The sequence below is a fragment of the Leucoraja erinacea genome, chromosome 7 (genome assembly GCF_028641065.1).
Source record: "Leucoraja erinacea ecotype New England chromosome 7, Leri_hhj_1, whole genome shotgun sequence".
Classification (NCBI taxonomy): domain Eukaryota; kingdom Metazoa; phylum Chordata; class Chondrichthyes; order Rajiformes; family Rajidae; genus Leucoraja; species Leucoraja erinaceus.
This window is the reverse complement of record NC_073383.1, coordinates 21,886,051-21,902,758: the sequence shown is the minus strand read 5'-3', so window position 1 is coordinate 21,902,758 and position 16,708 is coordinate 21,886,051. Positions and strand designations below refer to the sequence as shown.

General features: G+C 41.4%; 1 protein-coding gene across 2 annotated transcripts in view; it reads right to left on the bottom strand.

The window, feature by feature from the left end:
• lnpa (limb and neural patterns a) overlaps positions 1-16,708 on the bottom strand; it is a 99,924-nt gene that overhangs the window by 18,077 nt on the left and 65,139 nt on the right. For both annotated transcript variants that reach the window (XM_055637926.1, XM_055637927.1), the window contains exon 8: positions 7,710-7,761. In XM_055637926.1, the coding sequence (XP_055493901.1) occupies positions 7,710-7,761 (52 nt within the window). The remainder of the gene's footprint in view (positions 1-7,709; positions 7,762-16,708) is intronic.

The following is a 16,708-nucleotide window of genomic DNA, read 5'->3' as shown; positions in this document are numbered from 1 at the left end:
TGCTGAGAGAGAAAAAAATCAATGTTTGTAATCATAGGTTAATAGGCAGATAAGAGCAATACCTAATTAGTCCAAATATTCACAAAAAGCAGGACAAATCCAATCCAATCAATTGCTGGCCCAAAATTGACTCCATCAAAATGATGGGAAGACACATAGTCAGTACTACTAACCATCACTTAATCACCATTAAGCAGTTAAGCAATGCTTAATTTTGGTTTCAATCTTTTTTCAGCCTTGGTGCAAACATGTACAAAATAATCTAATTCGAAATGGAATACCTGCCCTCAGCACCAAGCCAAAATTTGACTGTTAACAAAGAAGCCAAATTGAAGTCAAGGAAAAAAAAACCCTTCAATGCTTGTAGTCATGCACACCAGAAAGAAAGTCTGAGGTAATTGTTAAAAGCCAATCATTCACTTCCAGGACTTCAAGAATTCCTATGGCCAAACATCTAAGCTACTATTTTATGAAGGATGAATATCATTAGGTTCTAGCCAGAAATGCTCATTTAAGTTTGAACGGTTCAATTGTATGTATATTTTTCAGATATTTGAGCAGTCCCCATTCCTGTCCAGCAATACTGAGATAACATTCAGGCATGGGGCCCCCCTATGTGACAAGAAATCTTTCTGTTGCACAAGTCCAAGGCAGTGACCAACATTCATAAGAGTGTTGAACCATCTTCCCAAAGCCTTCAAAAGCCATCAGCTATTTCTGTTGTTTTTTTTTTTTTTTTTTTTTTTTTTTTTTTTTGTGTTTGTTTTTTTTTTTTGATTTTTTTTGTGGGTTGGGGGGGGGGGGGGGGGGGGGGGGGGGGGGGGGAAACATGTTTTTGGTCTCTTCCTTCCGGGGGGATGCAACTTTTCTTGTCGTATCCCCATCTCCGCCGAGGCCGAATGGCGGAGCTAGTGGCCTCGGGGCTGTGGCAGCGTCCGGCGGCAGCGGCGACCTCCAGCGGCAGCGGCGACCCGACCTCGGAGCAGTGGCGGCGTTCCGGCGGCGGCAGCGACGACCCGATCTCGGAGCAGTGGCAGCGGCGACCTGACCCCCGGAGCAGTGGCGGCGTTACGGCGGCCCGACTTCAGAGGCTCGGCCGCATGCCCGGTGGACGACATCGTCGGGAGCTCGCAGGTCACAGGTTGGTGACCTGTTTTTCCGGAGCTCCCGCAACAAGTTTCGTCCGCTGCACTGGAGGGCAGCAGCTTCGACCACCCCGGGCCGTGGAGTTTGAACCGGCTCGTTCGCGGCGCTTGGATTCAGCCGCGGGACTGACTTACTTCCCATCACCCGGCGGGGTCACAACATCCGAAGCCTGGATCGCCTCGGCGCAGAGGGAGAACAAGGAGGGAAGAGACAAAGACTTTAAGACTTTTGCCTTCTATCACAGTGAGGAGGTGCCTGGTGAACTCACTGTGGTGGATGTTACATTTGTGTTTATTATGTGTTTTTGTCATTTTTATTATATGTATGACTACAAGGCACGGAATTCTCTGAATGACAACAAAGGATATTTTACTTTACTTTAAATCCCCCTTTATTATTATTGAGGATGGGCTTGCACTGGAAAGTCAACTGGACCAGCTGTATATATTGTCACAACCAGAACAGTTCAGGGGAAAATATCTGGACTCCTGCCGAGATCTTTCTCGCATCTACTGGGCACATCAATAGTGTGATTGAACGCACCACCTTTTTGAGTACAGTTCCAACACAATTTAAGCAGCTTATAACAATAGAAATCAAAATAATCCACTTGATTTGCATCCAATTCATCACAATGGGCGTGCACATCCTTCATAGTCGATACATTGTACCCAATTCATTTACCAATAATACTGTGGCAAAAATAGTTAAGGCCTCTTCAAAATCTCCACCCAGATTTGTAATCTTTACCATCTAGAAACAAAGTGTTTTTTTCTGTAAACCAGCATCTGTAGTTCCTTGATTCTAGTGGTGGAAATATATCACCTTTACTTCACCATCGTAGGAGCTGGTGGCAGCTCAACACCACCACCACAAGCATTTCAAACCGTGTCAGCTTGCTGACAGCAGGTCAATTGCCCCTCATGTTTATTATTCTCATCACCAGAGATGATTAGCCTTGTTGATAATGACCAATTTGTCTGGCCCACATCTTCACTTTCTGAGTCCAATTCCACTTGTGTTTATCCACATTAAACTCGGATCTATTAGTGGGTTCAAGCTATTTTGTTTCTTAAAAGGTGAGTAGATGTTGAAGGAGCAGTCACACTTTGGAGGCTTCAGTAAATTATTCCCAGTTTGACAGTTCAGGAATATTTGCCTCAAAAAGATAGTGTATGCGGAGCTTACTCATCTCTGGGGGTGGTTTCATTTTTGTCCGGGTTATTTAATTGGTTTGAATTTCAAGTCATCTGTTTCTATCCAAATTACATTTTGATCAAGTCCTTCTTTAATGGTGCTGTAAATTTTTAGTCCTCATATTTTCTGCTCCGTGGGAGTCTGCACTTTACAAGGTGTGAGACTCCCAGAATTGTTGTTTCTGATGACAGGGGACTGCAAAAGCCTCGTCTCTGTTAAATGTAGTACAAAGACATTTCTACAATTATCTGTGACTAATGACATGTTAGCTGGCTGTACAGCAATTTAACCCCTAAATATATAAAAAGGAAGCCTGTTTTCAGCAGTGTATTTTATAGTCTTCAGTCTGAAGAAGGGTTTCGACCCGAAACGTTGCCCATTTCCTTTGCTCCATAGATGCTGCCTCACCCGCTGAGTTTCTCCAGCATTTTACCTTTGATTTTCCAGCATCTGCAGTTCCTTCCTAAACAAATGTTCTATAGCCTGTTCTGTAAAAGTCTTAGTCCAGTATCTTTTGATTCTTGTCATGTTCAGTCTTCAGTCCTTTACAGTTCCATAGTTTCTTTGATTTGTTAGTTATGATATGTTCAATTTTTAGTTAAGGACTGCAGATATTTTAATGCTTTGCTCTGGTACCGTATAACGTTGTGCTTGAATAAAAGTTTTAAAACGTGACTACTGGACTCGGCAAATCATTGAGAATTCAGTGATCGTACATGCTCCAACAAATAAAGAGATTCAACATCATCCAGGACAAGGCAACCATTTGCTTGTTGTCCTATTCACCATACTAAACATTTATTCGCTCACCTATGTGCACGGTGGCTGCAGTGTACACCAATGGCAAAATGCTCAACAGCGACTTACAAGGGCTCCTCCAACAGCACATCCCAAACTCACGACATAGGCCATCAAAAAGGCACACGGAATGCCAGCATCTGCAAATTTTCCTCCAAGCTGCACACTTGTTGTAACTTGGAAATAATTTGCTGGTATTTCATAATGACTGTTCAGCAGACACATTGTGGGCTGAAGAACCTATTCCTATGCTGCATTATGTGGTTAAAGTGCACATTGTCACTTTGGTCCTCATGTTGATAAACAGAAATAAAAATTTTCAAAGATGATGGAAAGACTGGAGGAAAGACTAGGTACCGAGAGCTCTCTTATACCTGCATTAAGGAGATAATTATTACGCACCTGAGCAATTGCAAAAATCTGAAAAGCCATGCGTCCCAAACATTATGAAGCAATGTTACAAAATTTTGAGATTTTAAAAATCAAGTCTTTAATTTATCTCATCAGATGAAGCATAAAAAAAGTTTAATTTGACACCTAATTCACTTTCATATCTTCAGTATTAAAAAGGTTATGGCCATTTTCATACTCGGAAATTGGCATCTTGTTCCCTATTGCTTTTTCATTGACTTAACACAAAAGCTGTGATCGAGAACATTAAAAAGCCCATAACTTTAAGAGAACTGAAAGAAATTATCAGTTAGTATAGATTGAAGCATTCTGAAACAAATATGAAACAATCTTACTTAGATGACTTGAAATTAAAGCATATAATTAGTTAGTTACCTAATTGTAGCCAATTACAAAATTCAATTACTAGATCTAAACATCTATCCATTTCTTAAGAATACATTAACATTTTTAAATAGCCTAAGTGTCCAAATAACATTCACATGACCAGTGGCAGAATTGCAGCACCGCTGAAGGTAAGTTTTGTAACATACCTACATTATGATGCCCTGAAATGGGGGGGGGGGGGGGGGGGGGGGGGGGGGGTATAAACACTGCTGTAATTTCTACATGGGTGAAACCAAATGTATAAAAAATGGCCTCTATTAAAATCTGACAATGTGCACTTTGACCACGTGATTTTTTTGAGGATTGAGGAGTACCGAGGCAAATAAATAAATGATGGGTCTTTGTCCCAAACATTATGGAGGGTACTGTATGTTCTAAATTTTGGAACTCCCTATCCAACAGCGCAATAGGAATAACTTCAGGTGAAAGATTAACACTGGTTCAAGGTGGGAGCTCACCAAAGGCCATAAATTTTGGCCTTGCCAGCAATAACCAGACCCCCCCCCCAAAAATGAATACTAATAAAGCACAGATTGCATACAGCTGCCAGAAAAAGCAGCTCAGTGCCTTCCACTTTTGACATACTTGGCAGATTTTTGGACTCTCATGGAAGCCAAGTTGCCAAACTTCTGTTTTCATTAAGCAAAGACTATTTCACTAGCTCAAGATGACAGACCACTGCTTCCCCCAAGGATATACTGTGCAGGGAGATGACATGATCCAAAAGTCAAGGAGACTCATAGGTACATTTTCCAGATATTAGTAGAGGGAAAATGAAAACATTTAACATCAAGTGGGAAACTACAGCTGATGACAGAAGCAAATGATGTTTAAATGTCGCTTTGGTAAGACCATTGCCAATGGTAATGATGGGGACATGGCAACATGACAATGTTCGCAACTACATAGAAGGCATGGTAAGCAGGGTCACAAAACTATAGATCACCCTGAAACATTAGCCAATGATACTTTCAGTAGCAAACGAGAATTGCTTTATTAAGTCAATGGATACGCAGTAGAAATGGTCTTATCAAAGCCTGAGAGCTACATTCAAATATGATGAAAACATAATGCTTGTATTTTTAGGGTATTCCACCATATTAGTATTAAACTCTAAAAATACAATTTTTAAATTCATTTTGCATTAAATAAAATCCAGAATTCTTGGACAGTTCTAATCAGTTAATTTGTTTTACATTATGAGTGTTTAACTGCCTTTTAATATTCCTGATTTGTTATCTTGCTGTCATGGTATATTCAAAATATATTTTCTCAAAATCCCAGATTAAGATTTAAATTTACAAATTATGCTAAACGTTTTAACAAGGTATGGGAAAGTTAAAATGTACAATCTAGAGAGTCATATGTGCCAATATACTGGGGCAAAGATGTGCATTGTACAAATGGCAAGATATTGGAGTGGAGAGGCGGGAGGAGACTAAAAATATAAATTCCCACAAAAAGTAGTGCTGAAGGAAATTTGAGAGGAGGCTTTTAAGATATTAGAAAATAAGATGCAGAATTTTAAAATCAGATCCTTTTTAGTGCTGCCTCACAATAAATCCTGCCATTCCACGATATTCTGAGATATGGCGATCACATGAAGTAATGTAGCAGTAATGAAAAATGATTTTTCTTACTAAACAAACAAACCCAGAGGATTGTGGAATATGAAAAAAAATAATGCTGCTTGAAAAATTAACATCAAATCCTATAATACATTTTTATGGAATTAAAAAAAACCCAACTAAATATTCATATAGTTCATTTGAAAGATTATTTTCTCTGTGTGAAAACAATTAAAATTATAAATCAAGATGAGCATCTCAATGTACTGTTGAAGTGAAATAAATGTGTGCTCCTCAGGCATGCCACTTTGGGATAACGTCAGGAGCCAAACTTGAAAGAAACCTGTATGACAATAAATGTGCAACCAATTGTACAAGCCAGAAGGAAACAACAGTAGAATTGAATTATCTCTGAGTGAACAAATATATTGAAGTGCCAATAGACCACAAAAGGTTACTGCTGTAACTTCACCATCCCTGTTCAAACAATGATTGGGCAATATCTCCAATCAATCCAAGGAACCACACATTGTTGTCAGTGACTGGGATTGTTTTTTTCCCCCCTACATATCTTGAATTGTACAGCTAGCATCCACTCAAAGCATTCCACTTTTCATTGAGAGTTGCTGCATTTTAAGTGAGTTTAATAAATTAACCTTTAAATTTAGTTTGCATTACTGTTGGCCGAGTAAATTACAGTTCTTTTGCAAAACCCATCTCTACTTCAGTGGTTGATATAGAGATGTCAAATGAACATCCAAAGAATTAAGGTCTTGGATTCAATCTTTCTTCTATGAATTTTCAGTAACAACGTGATAATTTTAGCAGAGGCTTTCTATGCTATTCAGAAAGCAGTGAAAAATTAATATTTTAAAAGATGTCTTTATACAATTTTCCACCATCCTACCAACATTATAAGAAAGCCTGAAAGAGGATAACAACCTATTGTGCATGAAGTTAGGGAGAGCAGAAAGTAAAATGAAAACCAAAATTAAAGGTAGATATGATAATTCAGTCTTAAAGTGTTGATTAGATTTGTTTTTTAAATGTTAACTGTTAAATAATAATTTCTGTTAATGACAAAATGAAAAAGCATCCAAATTGTATTTAATTATATATTTCACAGAAACAAAACCTGACTAGGACTGAAAAATAGAACGATGAAACACTCACACCCTTTGGCTGGCAATAACAAGGAGCACAAGAGATATTATGTGCACAAGGGATTGGGATGTCAGGACTGTCTTATGAAGAAAGACTGGATAGACTTGGTTTATACTCTCTAGAATTTAGGAGATTGAGAGGGGATCTTATAGAAACTTACAAAATTCTTAAGGGGTTGGACAGGCTAGATGCGGGAAGATTATTCCCGATGTTGGGGAAGTCCAGGACATGGGGTCACAGCTTAAGGATAAGGGGGAAATCCTTTAAAACCGAGATGAGAAGAACTTTTTTCACACAGAGAGTGGTGAATCTCTGGAACTCTCGGCCACAGAGGGTAGTTGAGGCCAGTTCATTGGCTATATTTAAGAGGGAGTTAGATGTGGCCCTTGTGGCTAAGGGGATCAGAGGGTATGGAGAGAAGGCAGGTACGGGATAGAGTTGGATGATCAGCCATGATCATATTGAATGGCGGTGCAGGCTCGAAGGGCCGAATGGCCTACTCGTGCACCTAATTTCTATGTTTCTATGTTTCTACAGTCTCATTTGACCTCCTGTTCAAAATGCTATTCAAAATCCAATGGCAGAAGTTAAACTACTGTGTGCAAATGCTAGATGCACTTCACATCTGGCCCCTCAACACCACACTGGCTGGCAGAAGGAGCACAACATGATTCATTTGATGGAGGTAGCCGACTGAAAAAGGACAGGCAAATAATTTCTTTATTTTACTCCAATTTTGTGTATTTTATTTCTTTTAACTAAAATTATTTTGAATAAATTAAATAATGTAAATAATCCTTCTAATAAGAAGGCTCCCACCATAAAACGTCACCTATTCATATTCATTTCCTCCATAGATGATTAACACCCTTTCACATAAAAGCATTGCGACTAGCAATTGTCAAGGACATTTTCTTTCCCAACTTTGATTCATAAATCAATAATATACTTTTCACACTTCGTTATTACAAGGTGAATGATGCTCTCTGCTTCACTGAAAAAAAATCATACTGCATATTCTTAAATATTAAAGCTTACCTTGGCCTGGCCTTGGAGATACTGGCATTCCAGGTGTCAACTGATCAAGCTCCTATAATAATAATTCGAAATTATTATTGTTTACAAAATTAGGCACCCTATAATATTACTTCCAATACCCGAGTACAGAGATTAAAATTGCCAAATTTAGTTGATGCATCCAAAGAAGAAATTATATTTAATCACAGCCATATGGCACAGAAGCATGTCCTTCCATCCATGCTGACCTTTTGGCTCATCAGCTGTAAGCCAATTTATTCACACAACATTTGATCCCTCTGTCCCTTCCCATTGCAATTGTATCTAACTCCACCACCTCTTCTGTCAGCACGTTCCAGGTATTAACCACATCACATTAAAAAAAAATCATAGCATTCAAGCCCCCTTTAAATCTTCTTTTCAACTTAATGGGGGAAAAAAGGTATCTGGCAGGTCACCCCTCATACCTCTTCAATGGTTGGAAACCATACCCAGCCTCGACAAACATTGTCCATAACGATAGTCCTCCATCCAAACAATATCTTGACAAGTCTCCTCTGCACAACCATATCCGCCCAATAGTGAGGTGAATTGCACACATACACCAAATGTTCCAACCTGTGAAAGCAAGCGTGCCATGTCGCTTTTCCACCACCCTGTCAGCCAGCGTTGCCACTTTGAGTACTATTGACCTGAACCCAAAAGGTCCCTCTGTTCATCAATAATCCTTAGTGCACTATCATTTGCTGTATATGCCCCATTTCTATTTGATTTACTGAAATGCCTCATCGTTAACCTGTTGGGGTTAAATTTCATCGGTCAACACTCCACTCAAGTTTCCATCTGATCTATACCGTATTGTAGATTTAGACAAACTTCCCTGCTATCTACAATACAGGTGCACAACCTTTTATTCAAAATTCCAAATAACGAAAAGCTCCGAATAGCGGACATTTTTTCGGTCCTTGAAGAAAGGTCCTTGAAGACGTTCACCGAGGGCGGCCCGCAAAGGTGACAGCGGAACCTCTGGTCGGTCCTCGAAGAAAGGGGAACTAAATCCCCATTCATAAAAGAGAAGGTGAGGGTATATTGCGCGGGAGGGATAATAATTGACAATCTGCTGCTGCCTGCCCGCTGAGTTAAAAAGTTCCCATGGTAGACTCACGATACACAGTGTATCGTGAGTCTACCATGGGAACCTTTTAACTCAGCAGGCAGGCAGCAGCAGATTGTCGCTCCCTTCAATTTCACCCCACCTACACCCCTCTGCTTCCCGGCCATGTGTGAGAACCCTTCCCTCCCCTCTCGAGCTCCCCGCCCATTGCACCGGCGCGGGGGCTTTGCACTGTCTTCACGCTGGCGATGCCAGCAGGTCAGTGCCAGTCACCGGAGACGTCAGGACCAACGGGACACCGACCCCCAGGCCCACTGCAAGCACGGAGATCCCAGAGACCCACAGCCAGCAGCAGCCCTGCCCCATTCCAACTCCAGAGGAAAACTGCAAACTGGCCGGAGACGTCAGGACCACCAGAAGCCGCTCCCCGATGAGCCGCTATGGCGACAAGTGGCAGTTCGCCCACAGCCCGAGCTGCGCCCCCTCATCAGGACACCGACCCCCAGGCCCACTGCAAGCACGGAGATCCCAGATCAGCAACTCCAGCCCAGCCCTGATCCAACTCCAGAGGAACACGCTCCCCGTAGGGGCAGAAGCTGATAGTGTGCAAGGTACGTCTTGTCTTGGGGTGGAGCAGCTCGGGCTGTGGGCGAACTGCCACTTGTCGCCGTAGCGGCCCATCGGGGAGCGGATTCCTCTGGAGTTGGAGGGGGAGGGGGGTATTGTGCTGTTTGATCGCCCCCTGCTATCCCAGGGACAGGGAGACACAGCGGCTTTTGAGAATAGTGGGCAATCACTTCCAAAGTTCTGCCCACACAGTCAGTACACCTATCCTACACTTGTCTCCCGCACTAAGATCATCTCGCAGAGAATGATCCCAGCCTAACCCTCCCTATTCTCTCCTATTCTGCACGAAAAAGCTACATTGAAGACTCAAACTCGCGCACTGTAGTTTATGGGATGACTGTTATGCAGCAATTAAGCAGGGGTTTACTATCGCTCAAAATTGGCCACAAGATGTGGTAAGAGTCAGTTTGACATGGTTCCAACCAGCCATCCTGCTGCCTTACCTAATACAGCCTCCCCCCATCACCAAGCCAATTTTGGATCCATTACCAGCTATCCTTGGATGCCATGTGCTTATACTTTCTGGACCAATATCATCTGTGGGACTTTGTGAAACGCTATATGAATGTCCACACAGACAACTGCCTTTATCAATCTATGGAAGCAAAGAACTACAGATGCTGGCTTGTACCAAAGATACACACAAAGTGCTGGAGTAACTCAATGGGCCAGGCAACATCTTTGGAGGAAAAGGATAGGTGATGTTTCTTCAGATTGAAGACATGGGGTGGGCCCACCAGGGCACCACCCTGCCCAAGGTCATTTGTGGCTGGCCCTGATGGTCCAGGTCTTTTCTAACCTCCAGTTCTTCATCCCACTCCCTATACTCTACTTTGTTGGAAAAAGGGTCCCGAACCAAAACGCCACCCATCCTTTTTTCCAGCGATGCTGCCTAACCCACTGAGTTGCTTGTTGTGTATCATTTGTCTTCATCAGTCTTCCTAGCTACCCTCCCAAAAAACATATTAGCATGGCAGGATTTCGCTGCATAAACCCCTTCTATCAGTCCCTCCCTTTGCCAAGAGTAAAGAAATCCCATCTTTTAGGATTTTCTCCAAATAATTATCCTACCAGACATAAAATGCACCAGCATGCAGTTACCTGGCTTATCTCTGCTACTCTCCCCAAATATATCAACGACATTCGCTATGCCCCAGTCTTCTGGCACTTCACCTGTGGCTGACAAAGATGCAAAGACCTCTAACAGTAGCATAACTGCCTCCATCCCTTATGTGCTGTCCATAGCAACCTGGCATAGATCTAGCCCTGGGGATTAATCAACCTTTATACAACCATGACATGTAACACCTCCTCCTTAATAGTGATGAGCTCCAGATTATCCTTGTACTCCTCTTTTGACCTTTTACCCTTCCACATCCTTCTCCTTGGAAATCCAATCAAGAAGTATTTATTTAAGACTTCACCCGCATCATCTGGATTGACACAAAGATCACTTCTTTGGCCTTGGTCCCAAATTAACCTCTTGCCTCTAATGTACTTAGCCTATGTTGTGTTCCAACTGGATTTTTAAACAAGTAGAAGATCACACCAACCCAAGGCATTACCGAGAATATAGAAACAAGGAACTACAGATGGTGGTTTACAAAAAGACAAAGTCTCTTAAGGTTTGAAAATAGCTTTCTTTCTGATGGCCAACTCTCGAAATGTTTACATACATCAATATCAAAGCCATAAGGAAACTGTTATATTTTCTAGGTGTCAAAAGACAGAAGGACAGTTTGAAGAAGCGTTTCAACCCAAAACATCACTTATCCATGTTTGGCAGGGATGCTGCCTGATCCGCTGAGTTACTCCAGCATTTTGTCTTTCAATGCACAGTTTTCTTGGACTGCTAAGCAATCAACCTTTGCAGCATTTGAGATATTTTCATTAATTTACATAAAGAAAATACTGCAAAAATCAATGAAAGATTTCAAGGTACAGACTTCAGCTGCTTCAGCAATAACTTTTACTTCTCAAGTCAAAAATGGGGATGTTTGTGAATAACTGCACAGCATTCAATTCAGTTTGCAGTTTCTCAGCAAATGAGGCCTCCTGTACGAAACACGATTCAAATAACATGACTTGTCGAGACCCTTCTTCAGACCGTCTCCATTTTCTGCATATTCATGTGCCAATCAAAAAGTACTGCATACAACGCAATAGTATCTGCTTCCACCATCATCTCTGGCAACGTGTGCCAGTCACCTACCACTCAATGTAAATAAACTTACCATGTACATCTCCTTTAAAGTTTTCCCCTCTCATCTTAAAGCTATGCCATCTAGTCTTTGAAATTTCAACCCAGGGAAAAAAAGGTTCTGACAGTTAATCCATCTATGACTCATAATATTATGTTTCTATCAAGTCTCCCCTCAGTCTCCAAAATTCTAAAAAAACATTCAAATATGTCCAACCTCTCCTTGGAGCTTAGTTGCCAATCCAGGCAGCATCCCGGTGAACCTCTGCTGCATCCTCTCCGAAGCCCCCACACCTTTCCTCTAATGGGGCGACCAAAACAGCACAGAACATTCCATAGTGGCCAAATCAATGTTTTATAAAGCTGCCACATGAATTCCCAAATCTTCTAAAATGAAAGCAAGCATATCATATTCCTTTATTATCACGATATGTTTGTGTTGCCACTTTCAAGGAGCTATGGACTTGAGCCCCATGGTGCCTCTGTTCATAAGAGTCTTGTCATTAACTGTATATTTTCTCTTTCCATTGAATCTCCCAAAATGCAACACCTCACACTTGCTTGGATTAAATTCCATCTGCCATTTCTCCATGCATTTCTGTAACTGATCTGTCTCCTGCTGTATCCGTTAACAGACTTCTTCACTGTCTACAACTCCATTCATGTTTTTAGTCGTTTGCAAACTTCCTACGAAATACCACTGATCACAGGCCTCCAGCTGGAATAACACCTTCCCACCGTTACCCTCTGGATTCGGAACTGCCTTACCCATAGAACACAAACTGCCAAGTCACCATGAATCATATGCATCTTAATCTTCTGGATTAGCCTACAAGGGGACTTTATCAAACACCTTCCTAAAATCCATGACAACATCAATCACTCTATCCTCAATCAGCTTTGTCACTTCCTCAAGAAACATCTAAAAGATTTTTCAACTTTAAATAATTTTCAAGTTTTTAAAACATGACCAGCCCTACACAAAGCCATGCCAGAACTAACGATCCTGACCCGAAATGTCCAAAAGGGACGGATTGCACCTTAACAGGTGGGGGACCGGCATTCTGGCAGGCAGGTTTGCCACTGCGACACAGGTGGTTTTAAACTAAATAAGGGGGGGGGTCAAATGGGATAGTCAAGGACGGAGTTAAAGGGAAAGGGAGTAAAGGGATAGTTAATTACCCCAGAATTAACGGGAAAGAAAGCCCACAAAGGGATAGGAGAGTATGGCCAAGTGTAATAGGGATCGATGTGAATGATGAGATGCGTAAGGAATTTATCCCACTTTTCAAGAAAGGAGCGAGAGAGCAAACGGGGAATTACAGACCAGTTAGCCTGACTTTGGTGGTGGGAAAGACGCTGGAGTCAATTATTAAAGAGGTAATAATGGGGCATTTGGATAGCAGTAAAAGGATTAGTCCAAGTCAACATGGATTTATGAAAGGGAAATCATGCTTGACTAACCTTCTGGAATTTTTTGAGGATGTGACAAGTAAAATGGATGAAGGGGTGCCAGTGGATGCAGTGTATCTAGACTTTCAGAAAGCCTTTGATAAGGTCCCGCACAGGAGACTGGTGACTAAAATTAGAGCACGTGGTATTGGGGGTAGGGTGTTGACGTGGATAGAAAATTGTTTGACAGACAGAAAGCAAAGAGTAAGCGTGAACGGGTCCTTTTCAGAATGACAGGCAGTGGCGAGTGGAGTGCCGCAAGGCTCTGTATTGGGGCCGCTACTGTTTACCATATATATTAATGATTTGGAAGATGGAATTAGGAGCAACACTAGCAAGTTTGCAGATGACACAAAAGCTGGGTGGCAGTGTGAACTGCGAGGAGGATGTTAGGAGGTTGCAGGGTGACCTGGACAGGTTGAGTGAATGGGCAGATGCGTGGCAGATGCAGTATAATATAGATAAATGTGAGGTTATCCACTTTGGTGGCAAAAACAAGGGGGCAGATTATTATCTCAAAGGGGTTAGGTTAGGTAAGGGAGAGGTACACTGGTCACTGAAAGTTGCCGTGCAGGTACAGCAGGCAGTGAAGAAAGCTAACGGAATGTTGGCCTTCATAACAAGAGGATTTCAGTATAGGAGTAGAGAGGTTCTTCTGCAGTTGTATAGGGCTCTGGTAAGACCACATCTGGAGTATTGCGTACAGTTTTGGTTTCCTAATTTGAGGAAGGACATCCTTGTGATTGAGGCAGTGCAGCGTAGGTTCACAAGATTGATCCCTGGGATGGCGGGACTGTCATATGAGGAAAGATTGAAAAGACTAGGCTTGTATTCACTGGAGTTTAGAAGGATGAGGGAGGATCTTATAGAAACATAAAATTATAAAAGGACTGGACAAGCTAGATGCAGGAAAAATGTTCTCAATGTTGGGCGAGTCCTAAACCAGGGGTCACATTCTTAGAATAAATCTCTCTTGTACAAGAGAGTGACCTTATAGAGGTGTACAAGATCCAGAGATAAATAGATCAGTTAGACACACAGAGTCTTTTGCCCAGAGTAGGGGAAACGAGGTCCATAGATTTTAGGTAAGAGGGCAAATATTTAATAGGAACCCGAGGGGTAACTTTTTCACACAAAGAGTGGTGGGTGTATGGAACGAGCTGCCGGAGGAGATAGTTGAGGCAGGTACGATCGCAACATTTAAGAAACATTTAGACAGGTACATGGATAGAACAGGTTTCTGACCTATCCATGAGGGATATTGGGCAAACGCAAGCAGGCGAGACAAGCAAAGATGGGACATGTTGGGTCGAAGAATCTATGCTGTAAGAATCTATGACTCTATACGTTCCACCTGTCCCAAAATGGGGCCCTGTGATTCATATCTGAAGCCCTCCCTCCTGTACTAGTTCCTTCGCCATGTATTCAGTTGCACTCTCTTTCTATTTGTTGCTTCACTAGCACATGGCACAGGTAGTAATCACAATGCTGGAATTCTGTTTTTTTTTTTAAACCAACTACCCAACTCCTTAATTTCTCTTTGCAGGACCTCTTCACCCATCCTACCCATGTCATTGGGACCAAAATGGACCACCACATCTGGCTGGTCACCATCCCCTCTGAGAATGTGCTCTACCAGCTTAAAGATATCCTCGCCTTGTTCAACACAAACTGCTTTTATTTCGAATGTCTAATATTTCCAATTTCATTACATGTCTCTACAGCTGGTTCAGTAGTTGCATAAATGAAATTCAAGTTCAATGTATTTTGGCTCCCACACAACTCTATTAATGCAGTCTAATATGTCTAATTCCATTTGATTAGCCATCTATATTTGCAGTGTCAAATTCCAGATTTAAAAGGATTTCCAGGGGCTGTGCCACAGTGAATAATATCTTTGCTCAATATTTGTACAACTGGCATACAAGTGCACAAAACAAAAATGACCCAACCTTTGTCAATTAATGGATTACTTTTCCCTACAAAACCCCAACCCCCACCATTCAGACAGATAGCAACCAGTTTTCATTTTCAATTAAAGGAAAAAGTTCAAGATAGTCAAAGTGATCGAAATTAGTTTTTAAGCAGAATTACAGGTTTAGAAAAAGTAAACCCACCAGCATACAGCCATGATCAAATTGGAGCGGTGTAGATTTTGCACACATAAATTATCCTAGATCACCAAAATACAGTACACCATATTCAATAACAAGAGTTAAAGGACTGTATCTTGAGTGGAACAAAGCCAAGTTCATGGAACAACTGTGCCTAATTCTGAAACATGGGTTGGGGAGGTTTCTCGGCCTGATGATGGTCTACAGAACCCAATTGACACCGAAGTAAGAAAGGATGTGGGTAATTACCTACGTAATATATATGAAGAAACAAGGGAAAATTGGGAAGGAAAACCCATAAACTTCCAAAATTGTACACCAGTTGTATCTTGCACCTAAGCGGTTAATAAAAATACCAGAAATCCAACCGAACAACAATTCTACAAAAACAACTGATGAAGATGTGACCAACTTTATCTGATCGGTCTGATGGGAATTTTGCAGATTCAGCAAAATTAAACAAAAATGTTAACATAATGCATGCAGAGAGCATTGACCAGTGGCTCGATTATACCTGGCACAGAGGAAGATGGTCATGTTTGTCAGAGGACATCCACCACAACCGCATTCCAACTCTGATTTAAGATATTCAGCAAGTGGAAAAAAAAGATGTCTGCTGATGACTATAATTTTCAGTTCCCTTTGAGATTACTCAATGAAGCAACATGTACCTTCATGTCGATATATTGACAATATATATAAACTTTGGCTGATCTGTATGCCCTTCTTTAAGAAGAAAGGTGGAAAACTACAACCTTTCAACATGTGACGCCTGCACCACCATCAAATCACATCACTAATCATTTGCGGGATAATAATCGGCATGCAGCACTCATACCAGTGTAAGGAGTCTAACCGTCTACCACTGAGGCTCAATGGTGATACCATCACTGAGTACCCCACTTGGAATAACTTGGTGAATGTGTCAACATTCATTGGAAGCTTATGTATGGCAACAGGAATTTCAGTTACCTTTCTTTAGCTCTGCTTAGAACTACTTGGGTATGCGGAAAAGGGGGCTCTTGGCTAGAGATTTTCAGACTCGCAATGAGTTATTTTTCCATAGGATTTTCAAAAATAAATGTCTTTACAGCTTGTCCATTCAATGGCCACTGGCATTTAAAGTAGCAGTCGTGTTCGTAAGAGACAATGGTGGATGATTATTGTGGGGACGATACATGGTAACAGTTTTTCCTCCTATACTGTTTAAACTCAAGATGGTATTTTTCTGCTTGTCAATTTCCAAAGTAACTTTTCTCTAGTTCCTGATTCAAGTCACTTTATAACCAATTTGGCCCATGTAATACTAATAGTTTCTCGTTTGCATTATTATCTATAATTACTAAAACTCTTTGTTTGTGCCGGCAATGTGTCACTCTGCTCTGCCCTTTCCTATCTTCTTCCAAACGTTACGCCATAGCCTTCCCATTTTCACATACTCTACTCACATTTTTCCCGTCGAAGCGATATACATCTTCCCGTCACATTCCAACCTATATTTCCAAAGTGTTTC